General features: G+C 39.0%; 1 protein-coding gene across 1 annotated transcript; it reads right to left on the bottom strand.

Moving 5' to 3' along the window:
* Positions 1 to 866: 866 nt before the first annotated feature.
* Tmem65l1 (transmembrane protein 65 like 1) lies at positions 867 to 20,572 on the bottom strand. Its single transcript, XM_087606027.1, is given in 8 exon segments — positions 867 to 2,823; positions 2,826 to 3,503; positions 4,373 to 4,499; positions 6,284 to 6,354; positions 16,055 to 16,290; positions 18,419 to 18,510; positions 19,552 to 19,602; positions 20,335 to 20,572. Coding segments are annotated over 4 exon segments (1,197 nt in total). The 5' UTR covers positions 6,299 to 6,354; positions 16,055 to 16,290; positions 18,419 to 18,510; positions 19,552 to 19,602; positions 20,335 to 20,572; the 3' UTR covers positions 867 to 2,446.
* Positions 20,573 to 21,312: the final 740 nt, after the last annotated feature.

The raw sequence follows: 21,312 nt of genomic DNA, 5'->3' as shown, positions 1-21,312 counted from the left end.
TTCTGTTGCATTCATTAGAATGCGTCAAACATGAAATATAAACTTTGACAAGATTATGCAAATCATATAAGGTTTAAATACTGTGGGAAGATTTTGAATGAAAGCATGCTAGTGCTTGATCAAGCCTTGCAAATTATCCTGCTGCTGTAAAAATATAAAAAATAAAAAAAGTATATTGACTTTTACCCCGCTAGGTTCGCACCACAGTTCCCCAAGATATCTGCTAGATATCTTGTCACAAACACATCCTAACTCCGAGGCAGCCCAGACCAGTCGCCCCACACTCCATTACACTTAAATCTACACATTAAAGAACACACAACACAATAATCTTAGATCCAATTGATAAGATATAATTGCCCACTTAAACATACAAAGCCTGGTACCATCCATCCCTTGAGAACATTAATAACAACCTGTAAATACACAGAGCAGAATCTTAACATCACCTGCAATGGCTTCTCACCCTCCTCCCCACTCCACCCCCTCTTTCTCTCTCCCCCTCTCTCCTTCTCTCCCTCCCTTCCTCCCTCCCTCTCTCTTGTCTCTCCTTCTCCTCTAGTCTCCTCCTCTTCCTTCAAACTTCTCTCCTGCCCACCTTCCTTCTCCTCCAATGACAGGCCTCCTTCTATCCCGTACCTACCCCTCACCTGTACATTACAGATTAAATGGGGAGAAGGTTCTGGTGAAGTAATCTGATTCCTGAGTACGTGACTAGGCAGGTGTCCTTGGGGCAGTGGAATTAGCATCAAAATACAGATAACTTAAGGGCAAACCACAACATCCCGCGTTTCTCTTATATTTATATAAAGCGAGAGGTTCAGGTTGGAGGCAAGATCACATTTTCTCATTGAATTTCCACGTAAAACCATTAAAGACAGCTGTTTTATTTATTTTAAAAAATCACTTTACATAGAGTTGTAGAACATTTCAAAAATACATGTGGTTTTAGGAAAAGTATAGATAAAAATAGAAGAGATGTCAACTTACTATACTAACATATGGAAACTGACAGTTCTTATTGACCATTTTCAAAGAATGCAAAGGTGTGAGTTTCATGATATACATTGTTCAACACAACTGTATATTCTCAGATATTAGATTTTGCTTTCCTCTGATATCTCTATTTTTTCCACATAAATTTCCTTGAGGACATCCAGATAGAGATCAACAGTTCTATGGATTTATCAATTTTTTCTGATATTTCTAAAATATGTTATTGAGATCCCCCTGCCTCTGCCTATTGAAGGCTACAAAAGCCCCTTTCTCTTCCTACTTATCATACTTAGCATACTTATCTCATATGTGTGTTCCTCCTTCTGCAAAATAAAGCTCATCTCCGTTTGTGCTACAGTATGGAAGCTTGCTTTGACTACTAATTCTTCATGGACCACGTGACATTACTGGCAACTATTAACAGACAGCAGATTGCATAGTGAGCTAATGAAGAAAACAATCAGGGATAAGTAGTTTAAAAGAAAAGTAGTCTTCACAGGCAAACAGTAACAGAATTCTCTCTGGGACACAACCACTGTCACGAACTAGTGCAGTTCTCAAAAGTGCCCTGGTCCGTGCAGCCTCTGCATGAAGGTTTGACAGAGGAAGAATCTGAATTTGCTATCATGAGTCTGTCTAGATAGCTGGAGTCATCTGATGGTTAACAGACAGTCATTAACTACCTAACTTCATCGCTCCTGTCTCAGACTCATCAGCTCCGAAGCAGCAACAATTGATACACACATTGTCACAAAATCATCTGTAAGCAAGACAGCACGGAAGTATCTGAGTGTTAAAAAAAACCTACTGTGCTTGTATCTCATCAAATTGCAATACTAGCATTACCCAAGTGTTAATATGAATTTTACATTTACTCAAATAGAAATATCCTCCTCCACTCAAGTACATGACAAATTCCCTTAAGCATTTGGTTCCCTTCTCTGCAATACACTTGTTGGTCTAATGTCTGTTGTGTATTACTGTTTCTGTATGAATCACTGCGCTTTTCAGTTGGACTAAATACTTTTCCAATTTCCTTGAGTACTGAAAAACAATTTTTCCTGCACATCCTTTGGGATTTCCTGGCTATGCATGTATATGTATCACATCCACCAGTTATCTCTTTAACGTTTCTCACACTCTTGCTATCTGTATGGTCTGACTCCTCAATGATTACATTGAAAGTAAGAAAAAGAGGAGTCATTATTAAAGGAGTCTTTTGGGTTTTCCTTCAGGATAAATTTTCAGATGTATCTACAATTTTAACACTAGGTAAAGGCTTTGGAAAAAAAATCAGTGCATACCATGTGTTCTCTAGCATGGGATTTTTAATGCACAAGACGTGAGGATTTTACAACAGTGAACATTCTTATGATCTCTTTCTGGTTTGAATTTTATGACTACATTTTGTCCTCATGAATTAATATAAACTCTTGGTGTTTTCTATGACTTAATCATTCATCAAAGCTCTCATCCGCTTCTTATGTTCACGTTTTTCTCCAGTATGGATTCTGCTGTGCTTTCCAAGACGACAGCGATGGGTAAAGGGTTTCTCACATTCACCACATTTGTAAGGTTTCTCTCCACCATGGATGCTGGAATGTGTTTTAAGGTATGACAAGCAATAAAAGAACCTGCCACACTCTTCATATTTGTAAGGTTTCACCGCAGCATGAATTTTCTGATGAACTTTAAGATTTGAGCAGTGGGTAAATGATTTGTCACGTTCCCCACATTTGTAAGGTTTCTCTCCAGTGTAGATTCTGGAATGTTTTTTAAGGTCTGACAACCAATGGAAGAACTTACCACATTCTTTGCAATTGTATGTTTTTCTCCAGTGTGGACTCTGTAATGATCTTTAAGTGTTGACAACAGATAAAAGGATTTACCACAGTCTTTGCATGAGTGGGGTTTCTCCCCAGTATGAATTTTCTGATGTGTACGAAGAGCTGTGCAGTGGATAAAGGATTTGCCACATTCCTCACACTTGTATGGTTTCTCTCTGGTATGGAGTTTATAATGGCCTATAAGTCTTGACAATCGAGAAAAGCACTTACCACATTCCTCGAATTTGTAAGGTGTCTCTCTAGTAGTATTGATTCTGCAATGGGTTTTAAGTCTACATAACTGGGAAAAGCCGTTATCACTTTCTGTGTACTTGTGCTCCATCTTTTTAGTGTGGATACTCTGATTTGTACTAATGTTGGAACATAAACACTTGCCACACTCTTTATATTGGAAAAGTTCTTCTCTAGTGTGTACACTTTTATGTCTGTTTAGGTTTGAGGGTTCTGTAGAAGCATCCTCGTAGATACCACATCCACACTTGGTGCAGTTTTCTACATTGCCTCTTGTGTTGTAAGGTGTACATGGAGAGGACTCATGAATCATTTTGCCAAGCTCCTTATATGTGTCAGACTCCTCTTGGATACTCTCATGTTGATAGACTATATGTTCTGAGTGTTGATCCAAGACCTTCTCACATTTACCACACATGTGATGCTTCTCTGGGAAATGAGCACAATTAGGAATAATAGGGATTGACTCATGGGTAACACGTCCAATAGCTGAGTGAGCTTCACTTCTCTAAGACAAGTGAGAATTATTTACAACACGGCTTTTAGTAGTGGCTTTTTATTTTAACACTGGTGTATGGATGTTCAGAACCTCCATTTTGATCTCCATCACACTGTGGGGGTTAATAACAGAATTCTTATTCTTATCTAAACTGCACTACTTGCAGAAGGAGAGAGAATTGGATGATGAAAAATAAATAACTTCGGAAAAGAGCTATATGAAGGATTAGATTTAAAATATTTTCCTCTTTGTAAATCTCCTTTTCCCCCACAAAATAGTTGAAGAAGAGTTTAGTGCAATATCAAAATTAAAATAATCAACTTACTAAGTGTATTGTATCTTTGTTCCATACATTTAAATAAAAACTTGGGTAAGAAGGAACAGCCAGCTCGTGGTGGTACACCTTCAATTCCAGCACCAGGAGGCAGAGGCAGGTGGATCTCTTTGAGTTTAAGGCCAGTCTGGTCTATAAAGTGAGTTTCAGGACAGCCAAGGCTTCACAGAGAAACTCTGTCTTGAATAAACAACAACAACAAAAACAACAAAACAACAAAAGAAAGGAAGAAAGACAAACAACTTGGAAAGAGAACTGGCGAGATGGACTACTAATTAAGAGCAACTGTTGATTTTTCAGATGACTTAGGGAAATGAAAAGGAAATTCCATGAAAATTTTTGTGTTTTGTTTTGTTATGAGGATTTTCCTAATTCCCTGTAGTTTCTAGACAGTATGAAGGAATTTATACATCTATATACCCAGTAAATACAAAAAATGGAATTCTGCAGGAAAAATGATCTCACCAACACAGACCAGATTGCTGTAATTCTCCAACATCACATCAATGTACAAAGCCCTCTGAGTAGAGTCCAGGCATTCCCACTCCTCCTGGGAGAAGTCCAAAGCCACATCTCCGAATGTCAACAGACCCTGTAATGGAAATTTAAGGGTTTTACCATGAGCAGACATTGTCATAAGAATTTATGGACATTTTTTTGTGATACAAATGAGACAGGAAAATTATTTTCCAGATTTTTTTTAGAAAGGCTGTAGATATAGCTTAGGAGACAAATGCACTACTTGTTCTTGGCCCAGATGGCATCTAATATCTACATGTCACTCCAGTTTCCCATGATTCATTGCCATCATCTGGCCTCTGAGGACAACATGCGTGCAAGTAGCACATAGACTTACGTTTTGACAAAACCACCCATACATATGAAATAAAAATAAAAATTAACTGCATATTCTAACTTTGTGTGCTATACAGAAGTTTACTCAGAATTTGAAACATTCAGTCATGTAGAAACAAAATTAAAACATTTTAAAGAAAAAAATGTTAACCTGGGCCAGATGGTAGTGGTGCATACCTTTAATCCCACCCCTTAAGAGGCAGAGTTAGAGCTCTGCAAGACCAGCCTTATCTACTGGGTAAGTTCTAGGACAGCCAGCTCTACACAATGAAACAACACTCACCCACTTCAAATAAAAAAGTTAATCTGATCATCATAGCCTTTTTTTTTTCATAATCTGCACCCATGAAAAACAGTAGCTTCAACAAAAGAAAAAAAAAGAGGCCATGGGACATCCTTTCTCCTCCAATGGTAAAGATTAGAGGAAAGTAATTAAGAGGAATCTTCATTTCTGTGTGAAATGTGATGGCTTATGTACAACACTCAGCACACTCAAGAAAATTCTTACTAATATATGCCACATGATGTCGTACAAAGACTCACCACCAGGAGAGGCTACACAATGGGTGGCTGTCTGAAACCACAGATAAAAGACAAAGCGAAAACACTCATCTCTCTAGTTTGGGAAGCTGGCACTGGACATTCGAATCGAGGGAATGATATGAGCAGGATTTCTCCTGAGATGAATAGATGCCAAGTGTCAACAAACACAGGCACATCATCATCACCTCGTGAAATCAAGTGTCAAAGAAAGAAGCCAACAGACTACAATCTGCATCTCCTCCACCAATTTCAACACATGGTCAAGGCACGTACGGCTGCCACCTTCAACACTCTCTAAAGAGTTTCAATACTTAGCATTATAATCCAATTGAGGGTTCAAATAGTATGTCTTTGAATCCTTTTCCAAAAAAAAAAAAAATTATTAAGGATTCTAGCAAGAAATTCAAGGCGTTTGAATGTGCACTTCCATAAACGTAGTTCAAGGAAACCTAAGTACATCCCTCAGATGGAATTACATGCCACAAAGAAGCCTTGATAACTAATCCATAAGTACGCAAATCCTTCGTCTGTAGCAACCGAACAACAACATATTTGTTTGACCACAATGGAAACATAGGTCTTATTTTCATTGTGAATAGTTACCCAATACAAAGCGTCTGGCTGGAGAGGGCTGAATAGAGAAAGGGCTGTGATACATAGTATTTAAAAAGTTAATCTTAAGTATTGGGAGAAAAAGGAATTCATGGGAAACAAACACTTCAGATGTCATTATCAGAAACAGAAATAAAGGCTTCCAAAACAATTGTCATTAAAAAGGAGGAAGAGAAGTAGGAGTAGGAGGAAGGGAGGGCGAGAGTGAGGAGGAGGGGGAGTATGAGGAGGAGAAGGAAAAGGAGGAGGAGGAAAAGGAGGAGGAGGAAGAGGAAGAGGAGGAGGAGGAGGAAGAGGAGGAGGAGGAGGAGGAGGAGGAGGAGGAGGAGGAGTCGTCAACATGACACAGACCTGGGATGTACTTACTGGAGAAGCAGCCATTTCCACTTATTGCTCAGATCTGAGTTTCCATTTCAAGAACCATGACTGGACCCCTTCTTGCCATTTCATATCAGGCATCAAGAATACAAAACAAAAATTAATACTATTCTCTCTTAAAGAACAATGTCAAACAACATAAAGACCCAAACATCAGAATATACTGGAATAATTCTAAAGCAAGGAGAAAATAGAAAAATATATTTAAATACCCAACAGTAACTGTAAACCATATTTTTACAGCCAGAAAAATTATGTCTTAAAATTGATAGAGAAGTACATTTGAAGATACTCATAAATTAACACATTCCATTCTACTCAAGTCATTGCAGATAATAATTAAAGGCAAATATACACAGATCAGTCAAAAAGAAATTATCCATGAGAATGCAAGAAATAAGATATTTCTTATGAGATATTTCTTATATGAGGAAGATGAATAGAGAAGAGCTAGAAAATAACCACCTATATCTTTATAACTTTAAAATAAAGTTAATATTTGTTTGAAAAGGTAGTCATTAACAGAAAATACAGAAAAAGGCCAATGTGTGTATGTATTCACTTTTACAGTATTTTTATTCTATGTATATGAATTTTTGCCCTAGATGTATGAATGTGTATTATGTAGGTGTTGGTGGTCACAGAGATCAAAGTGCATTGGATATAATGGAACTAGAGTTACAGACAGCTATAAGCTAAGGTGTAGATTTTTGCGAAAGAAATCCAGGTCCTTTGGAAGAGCAACAAGTGCTTTTTGTTTTCTTTTGTGACACAGTGACACATTTCCTCCAATAAAGCCACATCTATTCCATAAGACTATACCTCCTAAAAGTGTCACTTTCCATGGGTCAGGCATTCAAACATGAGTTTATAGGGATCATACCAAATTTTTGTCTTGTTTTTTACTGAAAATAGTTTTTTTCTTTCATTTTTTTAGTTAGGTTCTCTATGGCTATGAGGAGATACTGTGACCATAGACACTCTTTATAAAGATAAATCTTTATTTGGGACTAGCTTCAAGTTTCACAGGTTTAGTCCATTATCATCAGAGAGAGAAGCATAGCAGTGTGAAGGCTGCCATGGTGCTGAGGAAGGAGCTGAGAGTTCTATACTTTGATCCACAGGATCAAGGAGACTGTAAGACATATTGGATATAGCTTTAGCATAGAAATCCTCAAAGTCAACCCTACAATGACACACTTGCTCCAAGAAAGCCACACCTCCTAATAATGCCAATCCCTATAAGCCAAACAAACACATGCGCCTATAGGGACCATTATATATCCTGATTACAGTTTTCCCTCCCTCTATTCCACCCAGTTCCTCCCCACTTCCCCCCTATCCAGATCCATCACTTTCCATCTCTCATTAGAAAGCAAAGAGGCTTCTAAGAGATAATAATAAAAATACATAATTGGATAAAACAAAGAAAAGGAGAAAAGGACAAGCAAAGGCACAAGAAACAGAGATCCACTAGTCTGCCCGTCACACTCAGCATTCTCATAAAAACACCAACCTTTAAGCCATAATACTTATACAAAGGACTTTTAGGGTAAAGAGACAGAAGAAAAAATATACAAAATAAAAAAGTAAGATAACATTAAAGAAAAAGAAAGGAAATGCACTAAAATGACATTTTGACAAAAGGAGAAGCCTCCGCAGATGCGATTGAGTTCATTTTCTGTTGGCTATCCATCTTCAGGCATGTGCTTGACTCAGAAAACTGTTCTTAACTGTTTAGCCATCTCTCTTGACAGCCCTACATTGTGAACAGGCTGGCCTCGAACTCAGAGATCTGCCTGACTCTGCATTGTGATTAAAGACATGCACCACCACTACGAGGCTGCCAGCCATTAAAAAAAAGTGTTTTTCTTCCTTAGCCATGAAGTAATTACAAATTCAAAACAACTGATACTCCTTCTTACCCTATTCAAAATGGCTAAAATGGAGAAGGTATAGAGGGTCTCATTTCCTTCTACTAATCCAGAGGAAATAGAAGCTGGCTCTGGTATAAACAGTGAATTCCAAGTCAGATAGAACTACAACATATGACTTTGCCTCAAAACAAAACCAAACAAAAATAAAGATAAAGGAAACACACAACAAATGCTATTGAGGAAACAGAAAACTGGGACACTTACTCATTCCTCAAGGAACTATGAACCAGTAAAAACCATAGAAATCATTTTGGAGTTTTCACAATCCAAAATCTTAACCACTGTATTGCCCGCCATAGCAAAAATACACAGGCCCTAAGTTATACCAAAGACAGACATACAGGTTTATTGGCACAATATTCAAAGGAGATAATAAATGAAGCCATCCTAGATGCCCAACTACAAACTTACATGGTGGAATTCTATTTTGCAACAAAACTGCAATCATGATCTTTGCATTAAAATTAATAGAAATATAAATTATATGAATTGTACTTCCTAAGAGGAATGAGAAAGTCTGCAGGTTTTCTCCCCTGTGCTAAGCCTATTTTTATATACATGGGTGTAAGTGGGAGTCTAGGGCAAGACAAGTGGTTCTCAACCTGTGTGTTTAGACTCCTTTGCGGGGTCACATATCAGACATACTGCATATCAGATATTTACATTATGATTTATAACAGTAACAAAATTACGGTTATGGAGAGGCAACAAAATAGTTTTATGGTTGGGTTCATCGAAACACAAGGAACTGTATTCCATGGCATTAGGAAGGCTGAGAACTACTGTTCTAGACAGAGCATCTTGAGAGTGGAACAAGAGTTCTGGAAGCATGTGGGGAATAAAGACAAAATTGATAATGGAGTGGAAGAAATTGGGTTGGTAAAGGAAACTGACACATAGTTGCCCTTCAGGAATGAGGTGTACAGGAGGAAGGGCCTGGAAACCATGGTGGGGCCTTCAGGCACTAAAGCATCACGAATAAACAACTCAGCACTTGTGTTCCTTATATGGAAACTGTAAGGCAAGAGTGCAGTGTTTATTGACAGCATCACAAGCTCACAGCTCAGGAAAAGGACTGCTTCTATAATGACATGAGGTAGAGGGAGATGGTATGTTCTCAGCATAAATATAGAAAATCATGTCCACCACAAAAATAATCACACTCCCCGACAGGTTATTTCCTAAGAAAAGGTTTGAGAGGTTATAGAATTTCTCATCATTGCATATTGCTGTCAGCTTTTCTATATAGTGGAAAATAACTGGAATGCAGTATCACTTTGATCTCATTGTTCACCATGTGTGTCATGATATCTTGGAGAACAGGTACATACACCATGCAATGGTTCAGTCTATCTGGCAAACATTATGTTTCTTCTCAATATTGCATACTTGTCATCAGATATAGTCACAGTCAACCTCAGCATCACCTAACCAGACCATACACTGTTCACTCAGGTAAAGTGTACTTTTCCAATTTAATTCTCTTCTCAAGATGGACCTCTTGCTGGATAGCCTGTATTTGCACCTCTGTGTGAGAATATCTGATACCTGCAACCCTTCTGAAGTCATATAAAAGGTCAATATGTGGTTTCAGTGACATGTCTCTGTTCTCCATTGCTCTTGGCAATGTCAAGGCAGACTCATTAAAGTGGAGGGCATGGCAGAATCCATCTCATGGCTTCCAGGGAAAAGAGGTGCATGGATAAGGTGTGTCCTTCCAAGGAATGCCCTTAGAATGATAGCCTCTCTAAGATTAAAAATGGAACAAAGGCATTCCATTTTTATTCCCTGTGATTTGGAGGAATCTATTTTACTATCCCCTTAATAGTGAAATTACAAACCTGTGCAAATTTCTTAAATGTAAACAAGAGTCTATGAAGCGTTCGAAGAAATCAAAGTAAATGAAATAAGTAAGTTAAATCATGAACCATGGATATGTATGAGTTACTTGAAGAATTCAAGAGATAGTGAGCTAAGGAAGAAGAAATACAACTATATGAACTTAATATAATAATACTATTAACAACAAAAATCTAAACAATAATGAGACAAAACCAGACTGTAGTTCTCATATCTATAACATGGGGCAATGGGTGAGAATTTCTCAAATCTAAAATGGGAAACAGACATAATTCAAGATCTCCATTAATCTCACCTAGCAAAAACTTGAGGAAACACAGGGAGGAAGCACTCGTTGTTTCTAAACAACAAAAGGGAAAGAATCAGATGAGCAGCAATGGAAATGGGGTGAGATGGCTATTCTTGCTTGACAACATGACCACACCCTGAATGAACTAAAACCCAAATGTCTGGTGCACATGTTTGTTTTTGTTTTTTTTTTCCGTAATTAAATCATTTGATGTGGGAAGACCCACCTTTTCTTTCTTTGTATATCCCTCGCTGTCCTGGAACTAGCTCTGTAGACTAGCCTGGCCTCAAACTCACAGAGATTCACCTGTAACTGCAGGGATTAAAGGTGCCCTTTAATCTGGGCTACACCTTCAGCTAGCAGCCTATATAAATGACATAAAAAAAGAAGCTTGTTCTGTTTCCTTGCTTGCCTTTGTTCTCATTGCCAAGTCCATTAGCGCCTACTTCTCCAAGGTTTCAGTGTATACTGAGGTTCAGCTGAGACACACAGACTTAAGAACAGAACAATTACTGGATGTGTGGCCTTTCTATTGGCTGAACAAGCTAGTCCATAGCCTGTAACCCACTCTAATACAATCCCTTTCTGTATCTATATCTAGATTCACTCTATCAGTTCTTTTCCTTAGAGACTCCTAACTACACATGGGATGTGACTGCTCTACAGGTAGTCACATGAGGTCAGGAAATTCACAGCAGCCACACAGAACTTGACAGCAGTGTACAAATGGAGGTGAAATGCAGGCAACACAAAAGCTCCCAGTTAATACACCACACCCAATAAACCCTCCTCAGAGAATATGCATGACCTGCAAGACCTTTGAAGCTCAACTGCAAACCACAGCACTGGAATGAATGTGACAGAATGTCATTCAGTGTGTTTGGTTTCAATGCATTTCACATATGAACAGCATGAAAGAGCTTGCTGGGTGTGACTCAGGACACCATTAACACAGAGCCCTTAACTCACTTATGGTACTAGTGCAAATGAAGTACTAAAGAATGGGCGCATGTCCATTCTACATTACATCTAATTGTCAGCGAAGAGGTTTTGAGATTTGCGGACCTGTGGTTACCAGAAAACTGTAGCATTTGATGCAATTTACTTTCCTTCAATAGCAGACTTCTTTGTTGATGGAATGCTGGGTGACGACATCTTCCTGAATTATAAATTTGTCCACAATTAAAATGGATCCTCATAACAGTTACTACTAGGTACCTAACTACATCATCAATATGATAAATCTTCTGTTGCCACATTACAATGGACACAGGATAGTTTCAGCTCTGGGCTCCATGAACACAAACAACATTATTAATCATACACTTATGTATGATAAAGTCAGATCTGTGTATGATCATTCCTAACTCTTCCAATGTTGGTATGATGTATGAACTTTCCTGTCACATATCCAGGCTAGTATTTACTCTAATACTAGTAGAGACACCTCTATGCTCTTTCCTGTACTGTTATCTCATCCTTGTTGAGTACTGAACCGAGATTCTCTTTAAGAACAACGAGTACTCTTAAGTGCTGAGCCACATTTCCAGCCCTTCATTTACTGGTCCTTAATTAACTCCTGAGAAGAACTAAATCAATGGATGGTGAGACAGAATTCATGGAGCAGTGAGGAAAACTTGTTGAAATGTCATGGTAGGGTGAGTGTGAGGTGAAAACTAGTCACACACAAGTAACAATGACACACTGAGAAGCTTAGAAGCAAGAAGCTCTGGTTTTAAAGAACATTTGCCCATAATTATGTACCCAAGGGCTTACAAACATAAGAACAAATCAATCCAAAATAATACATATCGAAGGATATTAGAAATGCTTTGGAGAAATTAATGTAATAGAGATACAATGAACAACACTAGGAGTCAATGTAACAGACTTGTTTCTGTCAAGAAATAAAAGTTCTTACAAAGCAGGCTTTACCTGATCCGAACTAAGAGAGTAAATCCCTAAGCAATGGAATTAGAGCTGAGTGGGGGAATAACAGTAGAAACCCTGTATTACTTTATGGAGTACTGTAGAAAGTCATCCCAAATAAACTGGAATTGTAGAAGAAAGGGATAATTCCTAGAAACAATTTTCTCTGTTATAAACTAGAATAGATCTTACACAAATACTGGAATTTAGGCACCAATAATTTCTTCTAAAAATATTCCAGGACTAGACAGATTCAACACTGCATCCTCTCAAGAAACAACATATCATACGAAGCTGCTTGATACCTAAAACAGATAAGGACAAGCAAAAATAACCAAAGAAGAAGCACAGACCAGTTGTCAGTTTAGAAATCGATACAGAGACTCTTTCTGAACTATACAGAAGTACAGTTCAGGTTGACTTCATGCCAGGGGTTCAAATGTTTCAGAAACACACAAAACAATCAATGTAAAACAGCAAATAATTACACTCAGTGAAAGAAGAAATATGATCATGTCAATAGAGCCATAAAAGGCCTGCAGAAAAATACCACATTATAAAAGCTCTGAACATCATAAACACTAGAATCCACAAACATATATCCAACATTGCATTCAGTGAGGAAAACTAAAATCATTCTTCTTTAGTTGGGACAGAGACAAGAGTGTCCATTTCTTCCACACCAACTCAACAGTGTATCAACAGTTATCCAGATGAAGAAAGAAAAACTTACAGGGGTCAAAATAGGAAGTCAAAAAGCAAATTACTCCTACATAGAAGAAAAAGGATTCTATAAGTTAAAAACTTTGTATTGTCCCATGAGAAAGTTCAGATCTTGACAGCCCTCTTAATAAGCTATATAATTCACATACAACATCACTTGGAATTCCTACAAGAAGATGCTGAGAAGTCAGCAGCCCATTCACAGTGTCTACAAATATTTTGGTCTCCCTAGTGGTAGCATCCAAATTCTCAAACAGTGTTGTGCAGGTTGCTCTGGTAAAAAGCCCATATCCAGAAGTGAACCCTAGATGCTAAAATCCCTACCTGCTAGACACCAGTGTAACGGTGCCAAAACTATTTTGTAGTTAATGAAGACTTTCCGGTTGGATTTGTGGTCAGGTCTACATTAGGAAATAGACGGATATCACTGGGAAGCTGGCCAAAGGCCTATGACTGGGAAGAGAAAGACCCTCGGAAAGAATACATTCCTAATTTTTTGTTACAGGTGGGAATACTCACACTGGCCTTTAACTCGGTCTGTTTGTGCTCATAGTCTGGGCCAGAGAAATTTTATTTATAACATGAAAGTGTTATTTCAAAGATCACTGTCTGCACAGCTGTGATAGGAAATCTACATTACAAAATTCAAATCTCAGGGAATACGACAGAAAAAGTGGAAAAAGACTGTAAGAGACAGAGGATAGGGAGGTGATGTAGGAAAACTGTACTGGCATTTGAATTATGCACACAAATGACAGCCTCAATACTCGCCCAAGACTGGCACAATAGATCCGTAAAATAAAAGGGGCAATAATTGGGAAGTAAATATGAATAACCAGGAGTGGTAGGGGGTGATAAAAGGATGGAAAATGGTGAGGAGTAACTATGATCACAGTACACTCAATATGAAATGATTAAATATCGAAATTAATCATTACAAAATCTGTAAAAATGTAAATGATAGGAAATACCAATACCTATTTGGAGGCAAATTTTTACCATTTATACAATCATCCAATTATAAAACCCTTGTGCTGTTATTACTGCTATTTGCACAATTAATACTAAAGAGAAGCCCATACCCCCAACCCCCATCCCTGTCTCCAACAGGATTCTTCTGTGTAACAGCCTCCTGGAACTCTCAGGCTGACATCAAACTCACGGACACCCACCTACCTCTGCTTCCCAATGCTGGGATTAAAAACGTACACAACTATTCCTTCCTCAAAAATGCATTTCTTTAACAGGAACTCAAAAACATAAACAAGCAAAATAAAATCCTCTAAAATGAACTCGTTAATCTGTTGAAGGACCTGAATAGATACTTGAAGATGGAAAGAATTTCCATGCTCATGGAATGGGGCATAGTACTGTTATTACAATACTAATGAAAGAGATTGATATGATTAATTTCAACTCCACAACAATCAAACTCCCCATCATATACCTCACAGATACACTACAGAGATTCTTACGAATTTCCATGGAAGCACAATCTGTAATCTGAGAGTACAGAGCACAGCTTAAGCTGTCCTAGCTTTGATTCCAGATGACACCGCAGAGCCATATGACCAACATTACTATGGGAGTGGCAGATGAGTAGACACAGCCCAGTGAAACAGAGCAGCTGATTGGGAACCAGACCCAGAACAATGACCATGTGAATCATCAAAACAGCACATACATGATGCTTAACAGGTAGCTTTTTCAACTGATGGTGTTGGGAAAAGTATCTATCTACACAGAAATATGAACCGGGGCCCAATTCTCTCCCAGTGTACAATGAATCACAGACCTTCATGTATAATCTGTAACGGTGAAACTTGTATAGTAACACAGAGTAGAAATGTGTCCGTATGTGGATATAGGGAAGTTGTTCATGAACAGAACTACATATCATGACAACAGACCTCAAACTGACAAACAGGATTGTATTCAATATGAATACATTTCACAAAAGCACCCAAATACAAGAAGCAATCAGTGTAGAATTGGAGGGGAAAAATAGACAGACAGTAATGCAGGGAAGCTTCAACATCCACCAGTCTTCGAGGCACAATGAAATCACACAGAAAACCAATTGTATAGCAGGTATTCAGAAGAATCAACCATATAACAGTAGGAGATTCCCAGGCAGAAGTCTCTAACTTCAAGAGATACTGACCAGTGTAGCCATGTCCTAGAAACGCCAGAATTAAAAAATTAATAAATATCAATGTTTTAAAAACTCTTTTCTCTGAATCTGAAACAGACACCAACAGTAGATGGGAAACAGAATACATTAGAAGAGACAGTGGTAGAATATTCTAATTTAAACATAGAAAGACAATGTAGAGGAGGTCTGTGTACTATAAATATTCTTTTTTTAAAGATTTATTTATTTATTATATATATGTACACTGTAGCTGTCTTCAGATACACCAGAAGAGGGCATTGGATCTCTTTACAGATGGTTGTGAGCCACCATGTGGTTGCTGGGAATTGAACTCATGACCTCTGGAAGAGCAGTCGGGTGCTCTTAACCGCTGAGCCATCTCTCCAGCCCCAAAAAAGTTTTTGTTTATTTATTTTACCTATATTATGAGTACACTGTAGCTGTCTTCAGACACACAGAAGAGGGCATCAGATCCCATTACAGATGGTTGTGAGCCACCATGTGGTAGCTGGGAGTTGAACTCAGGACCTTTGGAAGAGACTATAAATATTCTAAGCAATCTATACAACAATCTTACAGTTACTTTTTGTAGAAACAGAGAAAATAATCCTAATATGAGCAAACATTGGAGAAACCATAGACTTCAAAAATTCTGAGAGAAGGATCAAAACTAGAGGTGATTTCAAAATATATTAAAAGTATAGTGATGCAAACTGTCAAGTAATGTCATGAAGACTGGTAATGCAAGGAGCAATGGGAAGACAATGAAGATAGAGTTTAATACTCCAGAGAGATACTGGTGCAGCTGCAGCCTGGGACTGCTGGCTCTCAGGGTCCCCAGGTATCCCTGGCTTCTGAGTACTCACCCCAAGAAGGAGCCCATGGAGGCGCTGAACAGGGTGCAGGGCGCACTGGACTTCATCTACAGTCTTCACTCCCTGAGAGGAGCTGCTTGCTCAAAGAGCTGCACCGCTTCAAGTCCATTGCCATCGCACAAGAAAAATTAGAAGCTCTACCACCCACCCTAGGACAGCTGAGATATGTATTCTTCCACAATGCGATACCTTTCGTAGGACTTGACTTTTTGGATAAAGCATTATGCCTGTCACAGAAACCCAAATTGAATTGTCTATTAGGATTATTTTGGGAATTTCAACAATGTCAATCAACATGTTATTTTTTCATTCTATGTATCAACATTTTATTTAACTTTCAGTAATTGATACTGTACTGTACTGAATTGGGGTTTGCTTATTTCTTACGTAACATGCACTGAATACCTATTTATGTCTTTTTTTTTCCTGATGGTTATAATTCAATGCTGAGGTTTCTCCAAATTCTTTAAGATGTTTAATATCAGATAAAATTGGAATTCCGTGCCTGGTGGCATCCGTTCTATGATATTTCTTGGTAAACATTTACAATCATATAAATTCATTCAATTTTTAAACTTTCATATCTATTCAAAATGGAGCAGTGTTTTAAGTATATCTGACTATTTTAATTTTGACCCACATTGTCTTTAAGTGTCAGAAGTTAATCAGAAAGAACAATTGTCTGGCCCCCCTTTTACATAAGCCATACATGCTAACAAGTGTACTTATTTCTGATTGGCTTTTTACATTTAATTACCCAACTTTGAGCAATCACAATGAATTCTTGTTTGTGAGAGAAAGGCAGTGCTTGGACACTTCCTGTGTCTTAGAATAGGGTTAAAGAGAGCATGAAAAAGATCAGAGAAGGCATAGAAAAGAGAAAAAGCTGAGAGCTTGTATCAAAATTGGTTCTCCAATTCCCCTTGGTTGTCCATCCTGCTTCCTTCCCGGTTGGGCACCCTAGTAGTCCTTCTTTTGCTTATATCTTTTGGCCCTTGGACATTTAATCATTTAAACAGCTTTATTAAACAATGAGTAGATAATATGGCAGCAAAACCTATTCAGGTATATTATCATAGGAGGATGCCTTTGATAAGGGCCAAGCTCATTTACACATCTCCTCCCAGCCCAGGCAAGGACCTTTTTGTCCTTGGACCAAATGAGGCCAATATTCTTTTACTGCCTGCTGTCCTGATGCCTTTGCTAAATAAACATCAACACATCATCACCCCTGCGTGCTGAGCTGGACAGTCAATGATGGGTAAGAGAGAGATATACTCACAAATAGAGGGCCTAAGACAGAAGGCTGACATTAGCTGCTGCCTAATCCCATGGCTGACCCTGGCCACGAGATTCTCTTGGCCATGTGACAAATATCGCTCCAACCTAAGACAGACACAGTTACCGAAGGGCTCATTCCAGGACAGCATGGCCACTGGTCACCCCTTCATTTGATTATAAGGAAGGGGGAGATGGTGGGAGCTTTGCCCTTAAAACCGTCCATTATTGATGTTAATATTATAGTTAGAGTTAAGTATGAATGGTTTCATTAAGAGGTCAAGATGATGGAAAATCTCCAGCCAGGTGCAGATACAAATCTGGCAGGTTGCCTAGTGATATGAGAAACTTGTGACCTTTCTGAGAAACCAACATCCTGTTGACGTCAGCCAATTGCCTAACCACAAGATTACAGTTTCCTAGGCTTGTGCAAATATTTCCCGCTCCCTTCTCCCTCTGTTACCCCTGCTATGGTATAAATTCAGCCTTGGGAAAAAATAAAATTTGTCGCTTTGATCAGACTCTTGTCTTGGAATCCTTCTTCGAGTCTCTTGTCCTCCATTCTCTCCTAGGTGGTCCCCAACCTCTCCTGACTGCCCTGCGGGTCAGGGCAAACTCCTAACAAGAAACTATGCGATACTTGTCAAATTCCCACAGGTTTTATTTTATGGAATGAGGAAATTAACTTGAAAGAATTTAAAACCAAAGAAAATGCAATAAGCTCCCAAAATTTAAAGCAGGAAAAACCCAAAGGCATCAAGTATCTTAGTGAAGCATTACATTAAAATTATGAAAAGGACAACCATTTAATATTGATATGAGAGCACATCAGCAATATGAATGGAAGAGGGGTAGCATCACTCACAATCAAAATCAAATCAAATTGTAATTGTTCCTACTATTTATTCTTACACAGAGAATCTTTTAAAGTCTTCAATAGGATAATCCTGAGGAAATTATTCATAGTGGAATTCTCTAGAATCATTTCTATAACAGAATGTGGCAAAACTAACTTCATGTCCCACTTCCACTGTCACTTGAAACCCTTTCGACAACTTTGTCAATCCTCCAACGTACCTGGATCCATTGCTACTGTTGCCTCTCTCTCTTCCTTCCAGGGCACTTTGTCCTGCTCCACGATGAGCAGGTGTGGCTGTAAAGTGTACACCCTGCATATGAGAAAGAGATTCTTCAAAAAGTACCAGGATTTCTAACACAGTACTGTGCTCAGTAGAAATACAGAAAAAGGCAATAGAGGGTTCTACAAATGATTTCCCAAATGTTATACAGGACCAGCACACTGAAAATATTCCCATAACTTGAATCCTACTTCTAATCATAGCTCGATCAAAACTCAAAGGAAGAAATGGATCTGTGTTACTGGAGTGATATTATAATACACTACTATCTGATTTCATCATTGAACAAAAATAAAAGAAGCCTTACATTTCCCAAAAGTACAAACATGAAGAACAGATGAAATTTCATGAAAACTTTCTTTTTCTCTGAGGCTCTCACTTTCTTCTGTGAGATGTGAGGCTCATTCACACACAGCTCACATATTATTGGGAGCGATGCCCTTAAAACCCTCCATTAGTGATGTTAATAGTATAGTTAGAGTTAAATATGACTGGATTCATGGAAAATACCCAGTCAGCTGCAGAATACTAATGCAAATCTGGTGGTCAGGATGACTAATGATTTGATAAAGTGTGACCTTGGTGAGAAATACATCTGACGCCAAGATGCCCAATGTGATGACCTGTAACCTTTCTGAAAAACCAACATCCTGCTGACTAATAGATATGACAAACCTGTGACTTTTCTGACATCCTGTTGACATAAGCCGATTGCCTGATCTGTGTCCTCGGTCTGCCTAAATGTTTCACATTTCCCCCTTCTCTCTGTTACCCATGTTATGATATAAATTCAGCCTTGGGAAAAAATAAAATTGTTGCCTTGATCAGACTCTTGTCTTGGCGTCCTTCTTCACATCTCTTGTCCCCCATTCTCTTCCAGGTACCCTCTGCACCCTTGTTGACTGCCCTACAGGACGAGACAACAGATGTACAGAGTAATTTCCCCAAGAACCCCGAGAAGGAGCAAGGAAGACTGCAAGAAACTATTGTCACCCATAGAAACAGGACTGCTGCAATCCTGCAATATTCAGCCTCAGTACAAAACCCTATGAGCGGGGTTCAGGCACTTACCCTCTTCCTGACAGAAGAAGTTCACAGTCACATCACTGCATGTCAACAACCCTGAAATTGAAAAGCAACAGTTTGGCCATTTGTCTGTTGTCAGAGTGTGTTTTGTACCCCAGACGAGATGCTTTCTAACTTTGTCCTAATATATATTGGGTTGTTTGTTTGTTTGTTTGTTTTTCTTAATGAAAACAGTGTGGCCTGAGATCCTCACACTCAACATTCATATTGTACTTTTCTGGACTCTTGAGGTGTGCCTTAAAACCTCAACATAAGAATACACATTTGTTATATTTATATCAGAGTGTATACATCTCAAATGCAAAATTAGTGGTGAGTAAAATCTACTCAATAATTGTTAAAATTTACAACCGTAACTGTGTAGCTTGGCAAAAACGGGGGGGGGGGGGGGGGAGGGGCGGAGGTTGGGGGAAGGCTGATAGGTTACAAGCTCTCTGGGACCTTAAAGTCTTTATGTTAAATGACACTCTCTTGAATAGGAAAGGGGTAGACCAAGGGCATTAGAAAGTATGTTTGAATTTAAATGCCAACAGTTTTAGTTTTTGCACAACAGCAAAAAGAACCGTGCTTGCAAACGTCAACACAGAAATTCAATCAGTGTAAGAGATGTACTTATGAGACTATCCTGGAAACCACAGATAAATGATAAAATCAGCATGTGCCCCAGTTCATACATTCTCAAACTTATCTTTAAGAGTATTATCCCTCAACAGAATTGTGAAAGCGGTATCGTTATGAGCATCAGAAAACTGAACATGCCCCTTTTACCTGTTTCCTTACAGCTTCTCTGACCTGGGAGGTTCCAGGACCGCCGGGCTCCGTTTCCCGCCTCAGTGGTGCCGACTGGTGACTCTCCCAGACCACCCCAGAAGGCTCCGGTGGCTGCAGTAAGTTATCACATCCACGGGAGACTCTGGCAAGTATAGGCCACCCAACCTGCCCAAAAATCTTGCCCCAACGTCCCTCAGAGAATGGAGGATTTTCTGGCACCTCCTTCAAGTGGTCCTTGGAGCCGCCTTTGGGTCCGCCTATTATAGACTGGTTCCGGTTACGTAGGTTCTCTGACCCAGCCCACCCATTCAAACCTGCTGTCCAGTGGAATTTTCCACGCCTTCCTAGCCGGCTTTCTTTTTCTCAGCACCCTTTTTATCAAGACACTTTCCCCGCCCCGTGGAGACCAGTCCCTCTCACTTTGTCGCAGGCTGTCTTTCACACAGCTCCAGATGTCAGGCTGCTCTGGAACAGCTCTGCACAGCCTCCCCATGACCACTGCCAACCTAGACCTAAACTGGATTTAGTAGGATGCTGCACCCCAGTACCTGCTCCCCAGCCCTGGGTTCAGAACCTTTCAGATGCAAGACAGACAGCCTAACACCTCGATTTAACTACTAGCCTGTGGGCTAGCCAGAGTCCCATCCCCAACACACACACACACACACACACACACACACACACACACACACACACACACACACACACACAATGACAAGCCCAAACAAAATCCAACAATTGTGACTTGGGGACAGATATTTCAGAAACTTGGATTTTGAAAAGAAATAGATGTATCAAAAATTGAGTCATCAGCTGTTTGTTAAGAACCTTGGGCTGCATAGAGAAGTGGGGGGAAGGGGTTAGGGGGATGTTAGCCGGGAAACCGGGAAAGGGCATAACAATCAAAATGTAAATAAGAAATACCCAAGTTAATAAAGATGGAAAAAAAAAAAAAAAAAAAAAAAAAAAAAAAAA

The sequence above is a fragment of the Rattus norvegicus genome, chromosome 1 (genome assembly GCF_021556685.1).
Source record: "Rattus norvegicus strain SHRSP/BbbUtx chromosome 1, alternate assembly SHRSP_T2T, whole genome shotgun sequence".
Lineage (NCBI taxonomy): Eukaryota > Metazoa > Chordata > Mammalia > Rodentia > Muridae > Rattus > Rattus norvegicus.
The sequence above is the reverse complement of the archived record's forward strand: the minus strand, read 5'-3'. Positions and strand labels throughout refer to the sequence as shown.